General features: G+C 31.4%; 1 protein-coding gene across 4 annotated transcripts in view; it reads left to right on the forward strand.

Moving 5' to 3' along the window:
- Positions 1–23324, forward strand: part of LOC145246629 (protein TANC2-like) — a 1068463-nt gene that overhangs the window by 913294 nt on the left and 131845 nt on the right. For 3 of the 4 annotated variants that reach the window (XM_080108301.1, XM_080108304.1, XM_080108303.1), the window contains exons 6-8: positions 4966–5178; positions 17096–17197; positions 20381–20502. In XM_080108301.1, the coding sequence (XP_079964427.1) occupies positions 4966–5178; positions 17096–17197; positions 20381–20502 (437 nt within the window). The remainder of the gene's footprint in view (positions 1–4965; positions 5179–17095; positions 17198–20380; positions 20503–23324) is intronic. The other variant, XM_080108302.1, reaches the window with a different exon arrangement.

Below are 23324 nucleotides of genomic sequence, written 5' to 3' on the forward strand. Positions count from 1 at the left end.
GTTCTTGTTGAGCCGTTTCAATAAATAATAAAATTCTATTCAATTTAGACCATTAACGATTACTACACTACCATCTTACATTCGTTAACCCTTATCCTCAATTGGCCTTCGGGCTTTGATAAATGGTGACTCCCAAGTAGAAAAAAAAATTAAATTATCCAATGGAAGCATGTTCTTGTAATAATAAACACAAAATCTGCATGAATTAAGAAATACAACCTATATTGCGTCCAACAACTGTATTCCGAAATTCATAATGATCGGTTAATTAACTTAAGAGTGCGTTCTGTATCTAAAACCATGCAAACATACATACAAACGTAACTTTATATTGATCTATTATTATACTAAAAGTCTAAATTTGTTTGTCATCGTCTCAAATTTTAGCGTCATGACGTCATTTCTAGCAAACCTTTCAAACTTAACCAGTAAGGCTGGAGCACTATATGTTTTGGTTTCGATTGTAATTAATGACATCCAAATCATATATATTTATTTTTAACTTTTAAAATCACTGCTATATACTGGGTACAATATAATAATTAATGGAGTAGTGGCTCTATAATAATATACATGAAATAAGATATATTTAAGCGTATTTTATGACCAGGTCATGCCGGGGGGGGGGCGTACTACGAAATATTGAATACAATATAATAATCAACAGAGAATTGGTTCTATAATAATAGATATGAAATTTGCACACATTAAAATATCATATTTAAGTGTATCTTACAGCCAGGCGGCCTGCTAGTATATATTATAAATATGAGAACTCAATAAAGTTAAACGAAATTGTTCAGCATATTTTATATTCAAGCAATAGACAACGTTGAACCAAATGTAGTTTCAGATTTTTAGACTGTTTGCTTCCAACGATCATACAGAAACATATTTCTCAATTCAAAATGGAGAACAACCACCGAGTTTTAACACTTCAACTCACAGCAAATTTAACACTTGAATCTCGCAATTTTCTTTGGCTTCATAAATATTAACTGACAATCGTTGTATATTTCGCTTTCACACAGCCTGTAAACGCATATGTACATATTTTTATTTAGAAAACTGCTTGTTATTTTGTCTTTTCGGAAAGTAGTGCTGATATTTATGTATGATTGTCACTTCTCATTGGCTCCATTTTTTTTTTTATATATATATAATCTTCTCTTCTGACATAGAAAGTTATCTCGTTGAATTTTAAAAGTCAGGCCTAAATAACATCCATATTTTTGTTTATTTCTTCTATGTAACATGTAATTTATTTTCAATCCAGTTTCTTTCTGAAAATACTTATTCCAAAAAAGAAAACTTTTATTGTGGGGAGTTTTTTCTCTCACTCGTTGAATATTCTTATACAAAAATAAATGGAAGCAATCATGTCATGAATTATTGCCCTTGAATTCTGCAAAAAAAAAAAAAATGCAAACAAATCAGTTTATTTATTTTTTTTTACTTGCAGTGAATTTTATAGTATAAGAATAAAACACATACACTGTTTTTGTAATAAAATCGAGCACTCTGGTTCATTTTATCTAGAGACATGAGGTATACAATCTGTATACCAATATCTTTATATAAGTATTATCTATTACCTACAGATGCTAGTGTTTCCTGCTTATTGTAATCTTCAGCAATGATGATTAATGACGATTGAAAGATTTAAACCCAGTTACAAAGTCACTTTTGACTTTGCAAACTGATATTCCACCCCTATGCCAACATGAATTAATATGGGTAAAAAGAATTTAAGCATTCTATGATGTCGAATCAGCAGGACATACACAGTATGCTTAGTCTTATGGTGTTTAACAGTAGAGGTTTGAACATCACTTAATACCTAGTCTGACTGCCTGTTAAAAATTCTCGTAGGAGTCCAATCCTTGTTTTTTAGAAAGCAGTAAATTTTTATATAAATATTTATTAATGTTACATTATTACCTACAACCATAAGTGTTCCATGTTTACGCAATTTTCAGTGTAGGAGATGTGATGATAATTACTGGCGGTTAAAGGATTCGAACCCAGTTGTAAAGTCACCTTTAATTCTGCAACCTGAAAACTGGGAAACCTTAGGTATATCTGTTAACATACACACACCCGTGCATATATATATATATATATATATATATATATATATATATATATATATATATATATATATATATGCACGGTTTTCAATATTTATTGGATGAATTTTCGTACAAAACATATGGAAGAACACTGGCAGACATATAAATTATCTTTATGTGAAATTTGAAAAAGATAAACTCAGCCATTTCGGAACCTATGAGGAAGGAACTCACACACCCACACACACACACGCATACGCACACACACAAAGTGACTTTTATATGATAGTAGAGATATATATGAATTTAATTTTTTTTTTCCATTAACATAAAAATACGATTATTTACTCCAATAAAATTGTCAAAACAAGCTGATAAATAGCTGATAAAAATTAAGATGCTGAGCTTGAGAATTTTTGGATATTTACTTAGACATCTCCCGTCTTTGCGATAATTATCTTTCATTCTTGATAGCTCCTTACATCGAGTGGCCTCATACCTTTAATAAAAAATTAAATGGATCTATTATGTAAAGGGAAAAATGGACGCATTTGTTTGTATATGTCCATGAAAGACTTTTCAAATCTGGCTGTTTGCATCGGTTAGATTCTGTGAGAAGTTTTCACACTTCCCAGATCGTAATATCTCGCATTCGCAAACGGACATCCTTTCTTTTTTTTTTTTTTTTTTTTTTTTTTTTTTTTTTGATTAAGTTACTGCCAGAGTGCCCCCGTTTTGGAGCTGCTAGTTTTCTCCCACATTAAAAACGACCTTGCATCTAATTTACTCTAAATGGGAGATTGAAAAGCAACGCCATTTCTGCAAGTCACCGTTTATTTTTTATTGACTACGTTTAATTTGAAAGTTTTAGACTTCCAATCGCGTCACAGAGTAGCGGTAAGACGTCAGAGTTTCTTTCACTTTCTTTTCTACCTTCACATCACGGGTTCAAGCCGTTTTTGTTTGTTTTTGTTTTTTTGTTTGTTTGCTCAGCACACACCTCCAAACACCCGGGCAACGCCAGGCACTCAGGCTAGTTTATTTATAAAATTAATTTTGTCGTTCCATTAAATATTAGAAAAGGGTTATCGATCCCAATAAAATTATCATCAAAGAAGCCTGAAAAATAGATACACAGGTATTAAGCTGTTGAGCTTGATAATTTCTCGATGCTTATATTAGCTTACATAGTTATAGAATATGATGAAAGACTATATTTAGTGTGGGATCCACTAAAGTGCTGCTGGCGTGTTGTCAGCGCGGACGTGAGAGAATATGATGATCTTCTTTTATGAAGAGTGGATACGTGCATTTCTGAGGGAAATATTATGCTGGTGCCAACATGAGTTATGTGATTCTCATCAGAAAGAGATGAAGAGGCAACGAAAGAGTGGAATACTTTGATCGTAGGTGTGACAAAAGGGGGATGAAAGACTGTATTCATAAAGTATTTAAGTTATTTCCGAAGCTTAACAGGAACTTAAGTACAAAAGGAATGAGCACACAAGACATTCAGTAAAGATGAAATTCACCAGCCAGTTTTAAAGATTTCTCAAGACTTGCTCGCTAAATCAACATGGCGAATGTGTACATAAACACACTCTCTCTCTCTCTCTCTCTCTCTCTCTCTCTCTCTCTCTCTATATATATATATATATATATATATATATATATAGGTATTTTTTACGACCTGCCCCAGCGTAGTATAAACACCCCCAACCACCCCATGTTAAGAACGGCTTTTGGAATAAACACTCCCTCAACCTCCCCATGTTAAGAATGGCTTTCAAGATTGGTGGGTGTTTATTCCGAAAGCTGTTCTTAACATTGGAAGGTTGGGGTGTTTATAATATGCTGGGGCACGTCGTAAAAATTTACCTCTCTCTCTCTCTCTCTCTCTCTCTCTCTATATATATATATATATATATATATATATATATATATATATATATATATATATATATATTAGTGTTGGGGCGATTAATCAGAATCGGAAAACTTTTGGGGGGTATCGGAATCGGAAAAATTTGTACCTGTTTTCCGATGCCAAAACCGATTCCTTTAATTATTTTTTCTTAATTTTGTTTAAACCAAAATCTTCCACTACTGGTAGTAATAATAAAACAATAAATATTTATTGATTTTTAACTAAAACAAAAATCTATAGATCATCCCCTCCATATATAAATATATATATATATATATATATATATATATATATATATATATATATATATATATATTTCATTATGATTGATAAATTTGTTTAGAATATATGAAGATGAATATATGAGAGAACCCCAGCAGAGTGTTTCATTATTAGGAAAAATGAAAAAAAATAAGAGCATAATTTTTTTTGTGTTACAGAAGATCAGAGCAACATCGGTACCGTCAGTTTCAAATCCCAATTGAGAATCTATAGTTGGTTGCTTATATTGGACTCTCTTCAGCCTTTAGTTATGTCTGTCTCCTAAAGGGCGTTTAATTCAGTCCTTGCATGTACGCAAATTTCATTGCTTATTCATTGAACTCATTGTAAGACGTAAATTGGTAGGTTTGAGATCTAATCACGTCAAAGTCGCCCACACACAATGCATGTCACCACATGAATTCTTCTTGTTGCTGGTGAATCAGCTTTTATATCTTACCTCATTTTTGCCACAAATAATCAGAAAAAGGTTGATGAGCCATGACCCCCCCCCCCCCCCCAATCATCATCTTTATCATAGAAATTTAAATTGCATGTTTTCTTTGTTTGGTTTCTTGAATTTATTTATTCCTTGTTGAATTTAAAAAAAAAATTACTTTGTTTTATTTATTTTTTTTTTCCACTCCCTCCCTCTACGACTTAACAATATTTTTTTGTTCACTCCCTGACTTGGTGTTATTTCAGTTTCCTCCGGCAGTGAGCAAGGACACCATGGCTACACCCGTTGCTTTCCCCATCACCACCATCACCATCATCATCACCATCACCACCATCCAGTGTACTCAAACTGTACGCCTGGATGTCCAACCTCGGACAGTATGACGTCCTTGATGAGTTTTAGCACTGGCAATGGAGTCAGTCCCCTCACCACCATGCAGAGACCACACTCAATAAACAGTGAGTTTACTTTCTTTACCAGTTAGATTAGGTGACAACATAAACGAATATTCTTAGTATTTTTAGGTGAGGATTGACTATTCATATTATTTGGACTACTGTTCTCATCTTGAGTGTTATTTTCACTGCAAGACACATGGTATAGTGGATAGAATACTTGTTAAAATTCAGTTATAAATTACATTCTTCTGGAGGTTGAAGGTTCAATCCCCAGTGCAGGCAACACTCAAGATACAATTACAAATTACTTAGGACTTCTACACAATCATGGCTGATGGAGCAAGAGCATGATTCCCCCACCTCCTCTCCCTGTGCATAAAAACAAATGTTCTGTTTGAAATTCCGTGCAGATTCCCGAGTTCGATAAGATAATCTGAAGAAGGCCAGAGGTTACATCGACCAAAACATTATAGAAATAGCACTCAAAAAAATGAGAACAGTAGTCAGAAAACACTCAAATACATTTGCAAATTACTTGCAACCTCTACTCTGTCATGGCAGATGGAACGATGGAATATTATCCCTGTGAATTAAAAAAGAGTACCATTTAGAATTCCGTACAGATTCCTCCCGACTTTGACAGAAAGATTCCTGAGTTCGATAAGATACACCTGAGGAAGGTCGGAGGTTATGTCGACCGAATCGTAACATCTGAATAATACAGAAAATCAGAATTGAATTTGATTTAAAAATAATAACTTAAAATTTGAACCAATTCTAAAAAAAAGATATGCATAAAAGACATTTTGTTTATTTGCTTTATTTAGCGAAACACATTAGTTACTGTCACCACTGCAAAAGCTAAAGCAGTTTTAGAAGTACGAAGGACATTAGTTAAGTCAGTTATATGAAAACAAATTAGTCATATCTTGACTTAATCTTAATGACACCTTAAAATGTTCCGGATAACATCATGTACTTTCAAAATGGTGTTTATGATATTTGTGGAATGACTTTTATTACATAATTTTATAATGACCTTTATGGTATAGTTTCATGATGGCCATTAATATAGAGCTTTGTGATAGCTTTTATTATTATTATTATTATATAATTTTGTGATGATATAAATGATAAAAAAAATGAACGTAAGCTTCATTATATAGTTTTTTGTTAGCCTTTATAGTTTCATGATAATTGAATGGCAAGAATTTCTGATTTGGGGATTTATATTTTTTTTTAAATATTTTATGAAACATGATCATCTTCAAATGAGTTTTCCTTGGGTGCTTTAAAAGGGGTCATCTGCCGATAGAAGCAAAATATCTTCAAGGCTCATTTTGCATTGTTTTTAATTTAAAAAATATTTTTGTCTTTGATGCTATTTCTTTTATCTCTCACTCCCACTCCTTCTCTTTCTCTAATCATATTTTTTAAAAATTTTACATGTATTTAATTTTATTTGTTGGTTCTTTAAAAATTTAATTTTTTTTTTTTTTTTGGACTGGCGCTTGTTAATTTCAAATTTATTTTTTATTAATTTTGTTCATTTTTTTTTTAATTGTTCTCTCCCTTTCTGGACACATTTTTAAAAACTTGTTTATTTATTTCCCCTTTTTGTTATTGTTGCTTCTCTAGAATTTATTCCTTTATTTATAATGGTGTTTCCAATTATTTTCTAGATAATGGCTTGCTAAATAATCTCCCTTTATTGGTTTCATTTTTATTGTTTCTTTTTTTATTATTCAAAAAAATTATTTTTTGTTTCATAAAAATTCATTTGATTCTTTTCCAGATTTTTGTTATTACTTTCTTTTAATCTTTTATTCATTTTATTTTGTTTCTTGAATTTTTCATCAATAAAATGCAGAATAATAATAAAAAAAAAGATAGAATTCTATCTCTACACACGAATAATATTGACTTTCCTATCTCCAGTTTGCCTTTAATATAGGACTCTATAATGGTGTTCCTCTGATGCCTTGTCTTCATGACTGTTAAATATTTTATCTCTACGCTATTCGGCTTGTTTTGAATTGCATTATAATTCATGTATTTTTCCTAAAAAATGTATTTATCTTGTAAAATAAAATCTCTTTAATAATCAAACCCTGTCCAAGCTCCACCACAACCAAGCATCACGGTATTGGTTCTCATTCTATCTGACATTTATTAACCTTTATCCTCGAATGGCTCTTAGACCTAAATAAGCAGTGACCCCACTTGTCAAAAAATTAAAACTCATTTGATGTCTCAATTGAATTTTTTGTGGATGAAAATAATGGTAATTATCTTAATTATAAAACTCTGTAAACCGTCTGGGCGTCCTTGCTTGATTCTTGACTTTGATAATGGTCGATTCATCTTTTAAAAAAGGGATGACAGGTGAATATATATATATAGTGCCGGCAAAAAGAAAGTCTGCACTTGTAATTTTTTCAAAAACTGCAAATTTAAGCTAAATTGAATGTAACTGTTTAAACAACCTATACTTCATTTGATATTCGCCTTTTATTCCTCTATGATTTTACTTGTTCATAGTTGACTTTTAATTCAAATACTCTAGTATTCACGTCAATTAAAAAAAATAACTTCAAATTGAGGAGGCAAAAAGGAAGTCTGCAGCAACAAATTCGCTTAAAACCAGCTTAAATTATCGCCCCTAAATTAGTTTAAAATATCCACCAACAGGCAACAAAGCATCTCTAATCTAAATTGTTGTTGTTCCTGGTTATACAACGTAACATTTAGTCCATATGCCACGACTTTCTCTTAGTGATCGTCAGGAGCACATTAATCTCCACCTTTCTGGTTTATCCAATCGAGAAATCGGCCGCAGATTGAAATGTGATGAGAAAACGGTATGAAAGACTGTGCAAAAGCACCAAAACACCGGCAGTGTTCATAATGTCCCTAAATCTGGTCGTACTAGAGTTACCTCCAACAGGGAAGACAATGCTATCAAGATCCGCAGCCTAAGAAACAGATTTGAAACGCCTCCCCAAAATCCAACAACCGTGCAATCTTGTTAAAAAGTGCTCTCTTTCTACTGTCAAGAACAGATGAAAGGAATTTAATTTGCAAGGATATGTCGGAAGACGCAAGCCAATGATTTCTGTAAAGAACAGAAAGTGCCGTCTGGACTTCGTCAGATGCAATGAAGATCATGACTCTTCATATTAGTCAAAAGTATAGTTTGTTTAAACAGTTACATTTAATTTAGCTTAAATTTGCAGTTTTTGAAAAAATTACAAGTGCGGGCTTTCTTTTTGCCGTCTGTATATATATATATATATATATATATATATATATATATATATATATATATATATATATAACGGTATAGTAACATTCGAAATATAACTTTACTGTTATTCTTTTATCTATGCTCTGTTGTTATATCTAACATACATTGAGCTTCTTAGCAAAATAGATTGGTATACACAAAGAGTGAAATATAATTCAAAAGACATTTTACCAAAACACACACATACACACATAGTTTTCATCTCACGTCTATATCTTACGTTCAATATAATAATCGATAGAGAATTGTCTCTAAAATAATAAATATGTAATCTGCATGAATTAAAATACCATTTAAGCGTATCTTACGACTGGGCAACGCCGGGTGGCCTGCTAGTTTTATTATATAGACGAAGAATAATGAAGAAGACAAATTATTGAATTTGATGAGATCAAAAATAGAATACGTTTGAGACTAACAAAAATTGATTATTTAATCTTTGAATCAACACAAGTTTTGTTTTACAAACACAAAGAAAGCAGAGATCAACTTTTATATTCAATATATTGATAAAAAAAAATGCGCTAATGATTATCTGTTTTCTAATCAGCAACCTGTTGAGGTTAGTGGTTTGCGTAGCCATTTCATAAAGACTAGAATTCAAAAACAATAGCAGATCTCTTTGATAAGCTGCCTAACATGACTACCTGGTGTTGATAAATTTGTACAAATTAAATATCAAAACAAACCATTTTATTGGATTTGATTATCTTAACAATTACAAGAAACATTTTTAATCGCTGTGACAAATAGCACCCAATCCGAGAGTCAAACATTCAAATTTAGGCGCTTCTACATTATAGAAACGTAAAAAAAAAAAATTATGTTTGTCATGTGACGTAAGCAACTGAACTTCATTATCTCCCCTGTTAACTTATCTCTTTTTTTTTTTTTTTAACTAAGCATAATAATTTTACTTCCTTTCACAAATTTCTTTTTTCCTTAAGAATTATTTTTCTACCTTATCGCTTTTCGTAATTTTTGGATATATTACTACTTGAGACCGGACAATTACATAGGTACCATTTGTTTCACTTGAAATTCAATATTTGTTTGGTTTATATGATATAGGCACACCTGAATTCTCTCACTAATACATTGAGGACATTGCAAAGGCGTCCTGCAAAGAAGGTGGGTTCCCTCTATTGTGCTAGAAGACTACTCACACCTGAGAGTATTCTGTACCAGCTAAAAAGCAACAATTTGCTCATACATGGAATGCTGTTGCCACATCTGGGCTGGTGCATCTACTGCTAGTCTCTCCTTCTTGGATAGTGTCCAAAGACGAGTTTCCGATCTAATAGATCCCACTTTGTCACCTAAGCTCCAACCCCTGTCTCATCACCAAAATGTTGCATCTCTGTGCCTGTTTTACAATTATTTTAATGGAATGTGCTCTGATGAACTCATTGCAGTTGTGTTCCTTTCGATGTACCTCTGACAAACCCACTTAGCAACAAAACCTCACCCCTTCACTGTTGAGGTCCCTAAATGCCATAAAGCTTTTTATTCTAATAATTTCTTCCCTCGAACAGCTAGACTTCCAATTCCCTTCCTGCTGCTTGCTTCCCTGACTGAAGTTTAAATGTAATGTAAATCAACATCTTGTTCATCTTGCCTAAGCATGGATCCAAATAGTAGCCCCTTATGTCCAAATGGCTATATGCCTTGTTTGGGGTGAGCATGAATTAAAAAAAAAAATAATGATGATAAAATGACACACGCTAATCACTATCAGTTTTTTTATCAACGACCTGCTGAGGTTAGTGGTTTGCAAAGCGATTAACTTCATCAAGACCAGAATTAAAAAAAAATATATATATATAGATTTTTTTAATAGGCCACCTAACATGACTACCTAGCATTTCCCCAATGACAAGACTGTATAAATCAAATCTTAGGGCCTTATTTGATTTAAAAATTTCATTTCTCAAGAAGTACTGTCTGACGTGTGTATAAAATGTTTGCATTTATTATGATTATAGGAGGTAAGGTAAACATTTGATATTTTTAATAGAAAAACTAAAATAAACGAAAAGAAATCTGTTAAAAGTTTATATTCGAAATATCGCAAAAGTTTTATCTTTGAAACTTACAATAAACAATGAAAGTGTTATTGTTTGCATTTGCAAAAGAAAACACACACGAAAAAAAAAACTGCACCAATCTCTCTTTTTTACTCTTGTCAGAATAGAAGAAATTCTAGTCTTTTGTTGTTTGGTTTAAAATTGCACAGAAGTTCTTTCAACCTTTTGAATTTTCAAGATTACAATTCTTAGAGAAAATTGAAATTGGCTTGAAAATTAATGGATTGAATTTTATTGTTTATTTCTTTTGTTTTTGCAGTGTTTTAGCATTCTGTGTGTGTGTGTGTGTGTGTGCATATATATATATATATATATATATATATATATATATATATATATATATATATATATAATGTATGTATCCGCTCTTGTTCCTGTTCAATTATTTTGGACAGCACTTATGTAGATAGGTTTTAAGAGCAAGGATTTTAAATTCCTCGGTGAAAAAATATGGCCTTATTTCTTTTAATAGATTCTTTTATGTGTATACTTGCACTCGAATTAATATGTCAAACCAATGTTTAATTCTATTATATATGGTTTGATGACCCTGAGGTAAAGGCTCCGCAAATGGAGCCTTTGTGGCTGAATATGAATCTCATGACCAGCAGAAATTGTTACTATATATACACTGATGATTGCGTAAGCATTAAACACTAGTGTCTGTAGGTAAAAATGAATAATTATTATTTAATTATAATTATCAAGCCCCTTTAAGAATACTTAAGCATGGGTACTGTCTGCATAGTTATAAGTAAGGAAGTTAACTAGCGTCTATTGAAATGTTCACGTCTTCCGCTTGTGCGAACACTCTAGATTTTCATTGCATTCATCTAAATTCGGCACTTAATAGTTTTTAATTCCCTTCATTCTCGTCGCAGTTGTTTGGTGGCTCTCAGGTAGAGCAACAAATGGAGCAAAGGGTGGCTTCGTAGTTGGATTTGAATCTACACTGATTATTGCGTATGCATGAAATGCTCATGTGTGTAGGTATAAATGAATAATTATTATTTAATTAATTAAATATATATATACTAGTAGGAAGACCCTTCGTTGCCTGGGATTTGATGAGAAACCCTATATCCTTTTGTGCCCAGTTCATAACAGTATATTACTTTTTATATTCATATTTTTTACATTTTATATTTTAATATATTCAATTTGGGAGGATGGGCTCAAGGACATACTCAAAATTGATTGGATGAAACACATATCAATTCTAAATAACTGTTCACTGACGAGCAAAATAAATAAATAAATAAAAATATTTCTGACATGCCCACTGTCTTGTAATTCATCAATTTCCAATCTTAATACTGAACTGTATGGCCGACCAAATAAAGGGAGATCATTTTTTCATTAAAGCACTTCACAGTAAATAACATGAAAAGCGTCAAGTTATTACAGCTAAACTTAGCAGAACATCTGTCACATTTGTTGCAGATATAAATTATGTTTCAGTATGTATTAAGTAAAATAAAAATTTAATTTCGTATGTCAGAATGTTTCAATTCAACAAAAAGCTTAAATTATTGCTAAATATTATTTAGTGAGAATAAGTCATTTCTAATTGTTTCTTTTTATTACTCCAACCGAACATTTACAAATCAAGAAGGATATTTTTTTAATTGTTTTTATTACAATTTAAAATCGAAACATTGTTTCAGAGAAATGTCTCGTATAAAAAAATCCAACTATTTTCGGCATCCTTTTGTTACTTTTCTCTCTTTCATATATATATATATATATATATATATATATATATATATATATATATATATATATATATATATATATATATATATATATTGTATACAGAAAGTTGTTAGTTGAGACATATCATTGGTACCGTCGGTAAAATTCGGTAAAATTCGGAATACTACAAATAAGACTATATATATATATATATATATATATATATATATATATATATATATATATAGTCTTATTTGTAGTATTCCGAATTTTACTGGGTTTATTTAATTCAGTAATCGTTCATATACCAATGAATTTTAAGCCAAAAAGAGATGACTTAAACTGTAAGCTACAAAATTATCATATTTCATAATTGAGCATTCATATATTGTTTTAACAAAAACCAAGACATCAAAGAATGGGTGGACAGCAACAAATAGTGTATTTCATCGTTAGTTACAATTGTTTCAAGACTATTCAGACAAATCCAAACATTATGTTGTTTGAAAATTTTCACAAGAACAGTCTTTCTTCAAACTTATTGAATAAAAAACACTTTAACAATAAAACATTATGGAAAACATTTCCTTATAAGGAAAAGAAAACAAGTATTTTACCTATACCGCATCCTTGCAAAGTCTTTGACCTTTTGGCAGCCAAATTTTCACTCAAAAACTGATGAAAATGCGTGCCACATGTCTGAATACCCGTTATGTAAGGTTTCACATGTTTAGACCAAAAATTGGCTAAGTAGTTTGCTAGAGACTGCAAAGGTCAAATCTTTTGAACATTGACCCCTTAACAGCTCAAATTTCAAATGTTTAGACCAGAAATTGATTGAGTAATTTGGTAGAGACCACAGAAGTCAATTTTTAAAAAACTTTGACCCCAATCTGGACTCCTTAACATTCATTGTTTTGGTCTCAAACTGATTAAAAAGATTTTCCTGAATCTCAATATCTCTTATGTCAAATCTCGAGTTTGTAGACCGAAAATTGACAGAGTACTTTGGTAGAGAAATGTACACACACAGACAATTTCACTTTTAAAAATATGTAGATTCCATCTGAAGATTCTATTTATTAAAAAAGGAGCATAGAACGTGATAACATACTACATACATTAAATTAGTATATAGATACATTAACTTAATATTCTCCTTTTTAATAATTAGGATCTCCCGATCACCATAGATGCAATGCAAAATATATAAATAAATTTAAAATTAAAAAAAAAAATGATATCACTTTTAAGCTATACGTCAAACTGAAATATACCTTCTTGGTTTTCTGGCCAGGATCCAAGGGTAGTATCTGTTCTGTCTAAAGATAGTATAATGATATTATGGGGTTTCTGTTTGTGCTGAGCGTCCATATAATGGAAATATGTCACAGACTCCTCTAAGAATATGTGAGATAAACCGTAATAACTAGGGCTGTGACAACGGAATATTCTTTTCATTGTTTTGACTCTCGAGTATATATCAGTTAATATTTTATATGCTTTTATATAGAGTGATGTGGTTCTCGATTGATTAACTGAGTCTGTGTCGGATATATACTTGAGAGTCAAGACAATGAAAAGAATATGCTTTTGTCACAGCCCTAGTAATAACCAAATATATTCTGACACCACATTAACCAGATTACTTAAATAAATACTTTTACAGTTTTAGCAAAAGGGATACAATAATATCACAGGGTCTCCATTCACACTGAACGTCCACAGAATGTCCAACAGCAATATATTACATATGAGAGATGCTGCTGTGGAATTTCCATCCAGCCCGCTAGTCAGTATTATGAATATATTCCAATTCTCAGTATTGATGCTTCTCTTTAATTACTGAGCTAAAACTATGGATCATATATTTCTTGAAATGAAAGCTAATTCTGTTTTGCCTGAACAGAAGGAATTCTTGCCTTCTACATTAACGATCCTCATCAAGATTTTTGGAACAATGAATTAAGCGTTGAACAATTTCAACAAAGTGGTTTCTTGATCTGATTCCAAGAATTGGTATAATTGGATGTTTGGGCCGAAGGTGAGTTTCATTATCAGCCTGCCAACACATTTCTATCTACTGGTAAGCTTCCACTGTGCCGCTTCCGATAATTTACCATTTTTCTTATCAGGATTTCCCTTTCTTTTGTTTCCAAATGGTTATCTATTTGAATCGACTGTTCCCCTCATCCCCACAAATAAATACTTTGATGATTTATATCTGCTGCGAGGGATTATTTATTCTTTATTTTCTTTATTTTTCTTTTGCAATCTTCAAACCATTTATTCTTATGGGACGAAATGAAAATTATAGACAGAGAAAGTCTGGCTGAGAGTAAGAAAACTCAATGAAGCAACACATATGCTCGGTAAATGTTTAGACAAAAAATTGGCTGAGTAGTTTGCTAGAAACCGCTAAAGGCCAAACCTTTTGAACTTTGACTCCTTGAGAGCTCAAAATTTCGATCCAAACCGATTAAAAAGCTTGCCTAAGTAGTCCAGTATAGATTTGGAGACACTTTTGAATCATTAATATAATAGATATTAGTGTGTGTGTGTGTGTGTGTATATATATATATATATATATATATATATATATATATATATATATATATATATAATCTGTTTATTATACAAAATTATTGGTTACATATGCGCATACGTATTTCAGTAGAATCCCAATTCAAGGATAATACTTCATCAGACCAAAAAAGAATCGATATTATCGATACAGTGATTGCAAAAGATGAATTAACAAGCAAAATGATTTTTCAACGAATGGCCCAGGGATTAAAAGATTTTTTCTTTTTTTTTATATATATATATATATAGTTTTAATAGTTCACACACACTCACACACACTTTATATATATATATATATATATATATATATATATATATATATATGTAAAGTGTGTGTGCGTGTCAACTATTAAAACTATATATATATGATATAGCTAAATGTGGTGATTTTTTATATTTTAACCCCTCTCAACGTAATAAATCTCTAAGAATAAAACAATTTATTTGTGACGATATACATATGTAATAATAGTATTTATAGCGGTAAAGGGTTTCTATCTACTTTAATTCTTCAGCCATCGGCAAATTCATAATAATTCCTCATAATTTATAAAAACATTTGATGTTGATGCTTTTTGTCATTCTCTAATAACACTTAAACCACGATTGGTTTCCATTAATCCCGTGTTTTATTTCTTCGTAGTCACTAAAAGCATCCATACACATTATGATTGATACAAATGATTGCATAGATTTTCATTTCAACATATAGTATCTATATAAATAATAATAATTAATATGTATATACACACACATACACACGCTATTTGTATATATATTTGTGTGTATGTATATATATATATATATATATATATATATATATATATATATATATATATATAAATTTTAGCGTTTATTCCTGGCTAGACAAAGTGAATCAAATAAATTTATGAACCTTATCTACTTTTGAATATAAGATTAAGTGTATTCTATCAGTAAGTAAATTGGTTCCAAATTTATGTAGGACAATGTCTGTAGATATTTAAGAACAAAAAACAAATGATACTTTAGTATTGATGAATGGCATTTTTTTCTTCTTTTTTTTTAACAAAAAAAAAATCCTAGACTCTTTTTATGTCTTAGTAGCAAATTATGATGAAAATAGTTTACATTAGCGAGTTCTATTGCGATTTCATCAGTAATTAAAGAAAATAGGTTTTAATAACTATGTAAATTATACCTATAAATATTTCATTGAATAAGACAAGAAATTCGTATTATTTGAATTCTGCACACTTCTCATCTTGAGTGTTATTTTCACAACATTTTGTTCTATGTAACCTCTGACCTTATTTGGGTATATCTTGTCGAAAGTAATTCACAATGGCATTTTTAGAGTCGCTTCCGCATTGACGATTGAAACTTTCAACCTCTAGAAGACTGTCACTTTACAACTGAATTTTACCAAGAGTTTTACAGAAAAATCCGTTCAGATACGCCTGAAAAAGGTCAGAGGTTACATCGACAAAAACGTTTTTAAAATAACACTCATGACGAGATGGTAGTTCGAAGAATCCAAATAATGCAAATAATCTATCCTTATCTAAAATATTAAAAAAATATATATAAAATCTTTTTATCATTTTTATCAGAACGAAAATTTATGGCTCAATATCAGAGTTATTTAATCATGAATTTCGTCCTATGATCCATTTCCGTCTATCAATAAGCTTCTGAATGCAGCATTCCTAAGATTTATTTGATTCTTTTGTTGGCAACGTTTAATGTGTGGTAGCTGTTTTTCTAGTCAAAGCTAGAGAGAAATGAATTTGATTTGAAGCTAGTCCTTTTATTATAGAAGATCGGGTGACAATTTTTGTACTGATCCCTTTTTTATTGTTTGTTTAATTCAGTTAACCCTGCCTATTTATTTGAAGACTGACGATGTCTGGAACCTCTGTGTTGAGAAAAATGTTATATTTTGTGTGTGTGTGTGTGTGTGTGTGTGTGTGTGTGTGTGTGTGTGTGTGTTGATATTTGATAAGGCAACCTGAATCAGATGCGAGGAAACATATCATTAGCAACAGCTACCATTGTAATTACGTATCACTTCTTGATTGGACAAAAGCAGCAGTTTCTCCAAATCAATCACGAGAGATATTAGATTCCAAAACTGTTTCATAATATAAAAACCCAAACAGTATTTTTTCTTTCTCTTTCCCGTCTGTGTTCAGAGAAAATATGTGCATACAACACATAATACGAAGAGTTAATGTCATGGTGCTTATTTTGGTTTGAAAAACGATTTCAGCAATTTTTTTTCTTTTTAATTGTATTGAATGTCTGTGTTCTCTATTAACAGCTACGGCCCCAGGACCGATTGAAGAATTGCAGTTGTTTGGCAAAAGAAAGTCTTCCCTGCGTCTTGCTTCCACCCGAGGCAGCGTTGGACTTCTCCCTGACGGTAAGAAAAAAAGAAATAAAGAGTTTTATTGTTTGTATTGAATAATTTAATTTGCACTGTAAGATTTTCTTCCTAGTTTCTATTAAATAACCCATTTATTTTTAACACGACTCAAAGTTTGTAGGCATCTAATCTACAGCATACTCTGGCTGGCAGTTCCTCATCTTTATATTTGAAGTATGCAAGTCGGCAAAACTGCAGAATCACCCTGTCAGCATCACCACAAATTCACAGACTAAAGCCTCGTTCAAAAGGGTACTCCCTCCCCCAAAACGTAGGTCGCTTGTTGACCGTGGTTGGCAAGCTATTGTGCCGTGGGTCAAGGTCCTAGTGGCTAGGAATTCATCTACTTTGTCCATTACTTTGGCTAGACAGAAGATTGGAGCTGCTTGATCCAGTACATAGGTTGGTCATGTTATGCCCTATATATGGTATCTATAAGTTCTTCTATCTGATTCTTCAAAAAAATGAAAACCTTATGTTGCCTGTTTATTTTTCATCCCCAAATCAATACTAGAAGGTAGTGGTTGAGGAATCACGTTAAGTACAAAGAAGATTGCCAATACCAAAGAGTAATGTTTTCAAAGATTTTTTTTTTCTGTGAGTAATATTATTTCTTGGAGTCATGTTTTCTGAAAGTAATGCTTCTCTCTCTCAGTGAAATTTCATTCTATGAGCAATATATTCTGAAAACAAGGCATTCTACTGAGAAATACGTTCTAGGAATATAATTAATGACCTTACCTATAGAATTTGACAACTAGTGCCCCCAATGCAGAAAACTTCAAAACACATTTAATTAAAGTACTTGTAAGGATAGGAACATTGCGGTGATGGGACAGAAGCTGGAGATTGGTAGATAATCCTTTACCGTCAAATTGTACTTTTAAGCCACCTTTCAAAAATACAACTGCATAGGAAATATTTTGTACTCTTATGGCTTGTCAATCCAACTGGTCTTCAAATTACATATCTATGCATGGTTCAACAAGTGAATGAAGGGTTTGTTTATGTTTGTGCATCAATTCTATTAAATATTCAATCTTGATTGGTCACTAATGCTAAATTTTTACTAATTAGAAAAGTTGCCTCAGTAGTCTAGCACCTGGTAGCGAGAACCAAAAATACAGCTACCAGTGAAAGACTTGTCAAACGAACCCATGTCAGTCATAACACAGTGTTATTAATTACTATACGGAATCTTTGCAGGCAACTAAATCTTGTCTTGATCACTTAGCTACAAGCAACTGATGCTGATAGATTAGACAGTCTAAATATTAATTGCTTTTTTTTCTCCTTTGCAAAACTCAATCATGTTCAAGTAAAAAAACAACTTTCCTCTACAAAACAACCAAACTAAATATCTTGATTAAATATTTGAAGATATAAAGAACTTTAAGCATAAAAGTTTTGCCAGAGTAACTAGCTTTAACATTAAATAACTCGACAAACTCATTGGCAGCCATTGTGTGTGTGTGTAGGGGTGATTTTTTCTTTTTCTTACAGTCCTTGTCTCACAAGAAGACACATTGCTAACCTCTCTCTACTTCAACTTTCATAGTAGGTGTTCTAATTAGCCACAATCTTCCGATTGCCTGCTTTTCAGCTGACTTCAATCTGATTATCTTCAAGTCCAACGTAAACAAGTTCTGGATGAACCGTCCCCCTAAGTAATCCAATTTACAAAATTCCCACTACTTATGTTTACTACGCTATAATCACATTGACTAATGTATACCCATTAACTCTTATCCTCGAGTGGCCCCCGGGCCTTGATAAGTGGTGAGTCGTGTGTGTGTGTATATATATATATATATATATATATATATATATATATATATATATATTATAAAATAAAACCAAGCCAAATCAAACTTCATGAATAAATATTTGAAAATATAAAGAACTTGGAGCATAAAATCTTTTCCAAAATTACTGGATTCGATATTAAATGACCCAAAAAGTGTTGATATGCCATAAAAACAAAACAACCAAACCAAACTCCATGAATGAATATTTTAAAGATGTAAACTTGAAGCATAAAATCTTTTATCAAAATAACAGAAATCAAAATATGTTTATATGCCGTAAAACGAAACAATCAAACTAGACACTCTGAATTAATATTTGAGATATATAAACGGCTTAAAAAGCATAAAATGGTGATCAAAAATGATCAAACTCGGAATTAAATAACCCAAATTGATATGCCGGGAAAAACAACCAAACTAAACACCATGAATAAATATTTGAAAATATAAAGAACTTGAAGTATAAAAACATTTTTTTTCCAAAATGACTGGATTTTGGCATTGAATAACCTGAGAAGAGTTGATATGCTATCAAACAAAACAACCAAATTGATTACAAATATCTCACCAAACAACACGAGACAGAACCATTGACTACTAAATATAGCGACAACCTATACACAGTTTCACAAACTCACTTACACACATACAGACAAAAAACACTTACTTTGTCTAGATCTTTCTTTGAACTCTTTTTTATTCTTTCTTTTATTTTTACTTGTTTCATCAAATCGTAATAAAATAGTTCTATCATTTATATATAGACTTTGCTATTACTTTTTATAACGCCTTTTGCCATGGCAAACTCATTGGCAGCCAGTGTGTGTAAGGGTGATTTCTTCTTTTTCCTACAGTCCTTGTCTCACAGAAGACACGTTGCTAACCTTTCTCTACTTCAACTTTCATGATAGGTGTTCTAATTAGCGACAATCTTTCGTTGCATTCTGAAATATTTCGCTTATTAGTTGTCTAGCTACAACCACAGCAAAGTCTTTTTGTGTCTCTCTGCATACCTAAAATCAAACAAAACTTCCATTCAGAAGGTTTTCTTCTTAGAACATCAGATCTGTAGAACAAAATACCACAAGTCTGCTTCCTAACTAACTACAACATGGTCTTCTTCAAGTCCAGTGTTAACAAGTCCTTGTTGAACCATCTACCTTGTATAATCAAACTCTGCCCATTCCATTTCTTTGTTTTCCAATCCTCTTATGGTGTTATTTATCGTCCAATTAATAATCTCTGTAACTCTTACCTTTAAGTGGCTCACAAGTCTTGCTAAGCAGGAATTCATAAAAAAAAATAATTAAAACCTTATTTAAAAGCATTGTTAACCTGTAATAATATCGATGTTTTGTCTTCTTTTTTTCAGTTCGATTTGCACCCATCCGACCACCCCAGCTAAAAATGTTTCCTATCAAGTTTGAGGTTCCTCATCCTGAAGGAAAAGCATTGTTTATTGGCCGAGAATGGTTGTTTAAAGACATTGAAATGGTGAGGTCTTGCAATCTATAAATATTATGTGTAATTTTTATGCACTCTTCATTTCCTTAGTAAAGAAATTGATTTCAATTGTGATTTTTCGACTTCATCTTCAGCGTTTTGTTTCTCTCATGCCTTCGAGTTGGATTTCCAATCCTCGTACAAAATAATTGATCTTTTTTTTTATCAGTTTTTGAAAATATCAGTGTTATTTAAAAAAAAAAAAAGTCTACAAAAAAATGTGTAAAAAAAAAAACAAAGTTTTGCAAATCAAACCAAAAAATATGAAGCACACACAAAAAGAATAATTAATTTAGTATTATAACTTTTTTGCTGGAAACAATTATTCTGTTTTGTTTTTTTGTTTATTTTAAATTCTTTACATAAAACAAACTTTAGAGTGGGGGTCAAATCTACACACAAATTTATCTTTAGTTGATCTTTGATGCCTAAATATTTTCGTTTACTAGCCAAATAGAAAAGTTACTAGTAAAACCCATATGATTTTTGGAATATGACATCTTCGCTTTGTGACGAGTACATACATCATAATGATTTTTCTGTATTTTTTTTTTTTTTTTAAATAAGTGTAATTTTAAATATGCACTGGAATTTATGTTGAGACTTGAAAATATAACATTCGAATTTCTTCAGATGTTTAACTGCTTTCATTAAAAAAAAAAGAGTATATTGTTCTATTAAACTTTCATTGTTTTATAATATGATTTGGCTCATTTTTTTTTTAAACTAATAAAATAAAGGTTGAAAAGACATTTTTCATTCAGTCATGAGCTTCAGAAGATTATTGGTGAAAAAAAGAAAAACACAACTGCCAAAAGAGAAGTGTTTTATTATTTCTTAGAAAAAAATCTACTTGTAATCACTAATATATATAAAACCGCCATTTGTTTATACATGGAGTATTGCTGTCACATCTGGGCTAGTGCATCAACTCCTAACTTCTCCGTCTAGGACAGAGTGCAAAAAAAAAAAAAGTCTGCAATAATCCAAACAATACAAATATGAGAATAACAGTACAACCATCAACAAAACAAATAATTCCTTGTTATAAACTTTTCAACAAATGAGTCAGATTTTATTATTTCTTAAAATTTTATTCTTTCCATATCATGCTAATAATCTTCTGTCATAGTTTTATATGGTGAAAATTTAAGTCTTGATACCAATGCTTAGCAATTGATGCTGATGATGCCAATGCCTAGCAGAATGTTTGTATCTGAAAGCTCTTGAAAAACATCAGCGGCACAAATTGGAAATATCTTTATCTTTTGATATCTTTGCTTTGTCGATCTCTGCCTTGCATTTCTTCGCCTTTCTCTTTCTCCGGCTAATAAGCATCTGTTTAAACTTGGTTTGCGATTTAGATGCAATTTGTCGCTGCTATGACGATTTCCTATCTGTTGAAATCTAAGAGAGAAATCGCTTTTTTTTTGTATGTGCTGCCTTCTGCCATCAACCCTAAGTCAGGTCACTTGATGCATATTATTCATGCGATGTAATCCAGTTCTATCTGATGCATAGTTAGGTTATCTGCAACTGAAGCAGTTACTCTCACTAGGGTTGACTGAGGAGGAGGAGGGAGGTTAGACACCCATCATAACTATAACAAAAATGCATCGATTAAATGCATGACTTTTAATAATAATTTCTTTTAATAAACCATCCTTATGTTCATTCATATTATTTGGATTCTCTGGGCTACTGTTCTCATCATTCTGTGGCGTAGCGGATAAAGTACTTTGTAAATTCAGTTATAAATTACACTCTTCTGGAGGTTGAAAGTCCAATCCTCAGTGCAGGCCACACTAAAAATACAATTGCAAATTACTTAAGACTTCTACTCAGTCATGGCTGACAGAACAAGAGCATGCTACATTCATGGCTTAAATAATGGGTTCCATTCAAAATTCTATCCAGACTCCAGCATTCAACAGAAAAATTCCCAAGTTTAGCAAGATACAGCTGAAGAAGATCGGAGGTTACATCAACTGAAACATTGTAAAAAATGACACTCAAGATGAAAACGATAGTCCAAAGGATCCAAGTAATCAATCCATATCTCAAAAGTTCGGAAACATCATTTTATTCATCATTTTCGGTCCTACCATAATATTCTTCATTATATATATATTATTTAGCTATTGGCCTGGATAAGTGGGGATTCTTTAGTAAAAAAAAAAAAATCAAAACTGACTGACAGGTTTTCTAGTACAGGTAATTCAACACATCTAAAACTGCTAAAATTTGTTTCTGACTAGCCAATTTTCATTTGTTATTATTGCACTCTGGTATTAGTAAAATAATTATATATTTAACTATCATTTTTTTTTTCTGTCTAAAGATATCAGCTTCCTGACTTGAAATGCACCAAACATTGATGTTATTGTTTTTGGTTTCCTTTCCCTTTGTAAAACTCAGTTATGTTCTGCAAAGCCAAAAAACAGAATCAGTTCCTATAATGAAACGTTTTTTTCTTTTTATACCGATTCATACGTTTTTTTCTTTTCTAATCTTTTTTTTTTTTTAAACTTCCCAGTTTGAAACCTTTTTTTCTCTCTCTCCTATTTCTTTTTTTTAACTTTATCGATTCAGACGTTATTTTATATGAGTATTACTGCAAACACTGGCAGAGGATAATGTTTTTTTTTTTTTTGTTTGTTCTTTTGTCAGTATTTTTTATCGAGAGTGCACACTCGTTTAACATGTTTATTCATTTAATGTAAAATCCGAATTTGCCCTCTTTTATTAACCAGTCTGCAAGTGACTGATTTCCGTTGTAAAATTTTCGGAATATCAATGAAGATGACAAGAAA

The sequence above is a fragment of the Euprymna scolopes genome, chromosome 24, assembly GCF_053919585.1.
Source record: "Euprymna scolopes isolate OS-2025 chromosome 24, ASM5391958v1, whole genome shotgun sequence".
Taxonomy (NCBI): Eukaryota; Metazoa; Mollusca; class Cephalopoda; order Sepiida; family Sepiolidae; genus Euprymna; species Euprymna scolopes.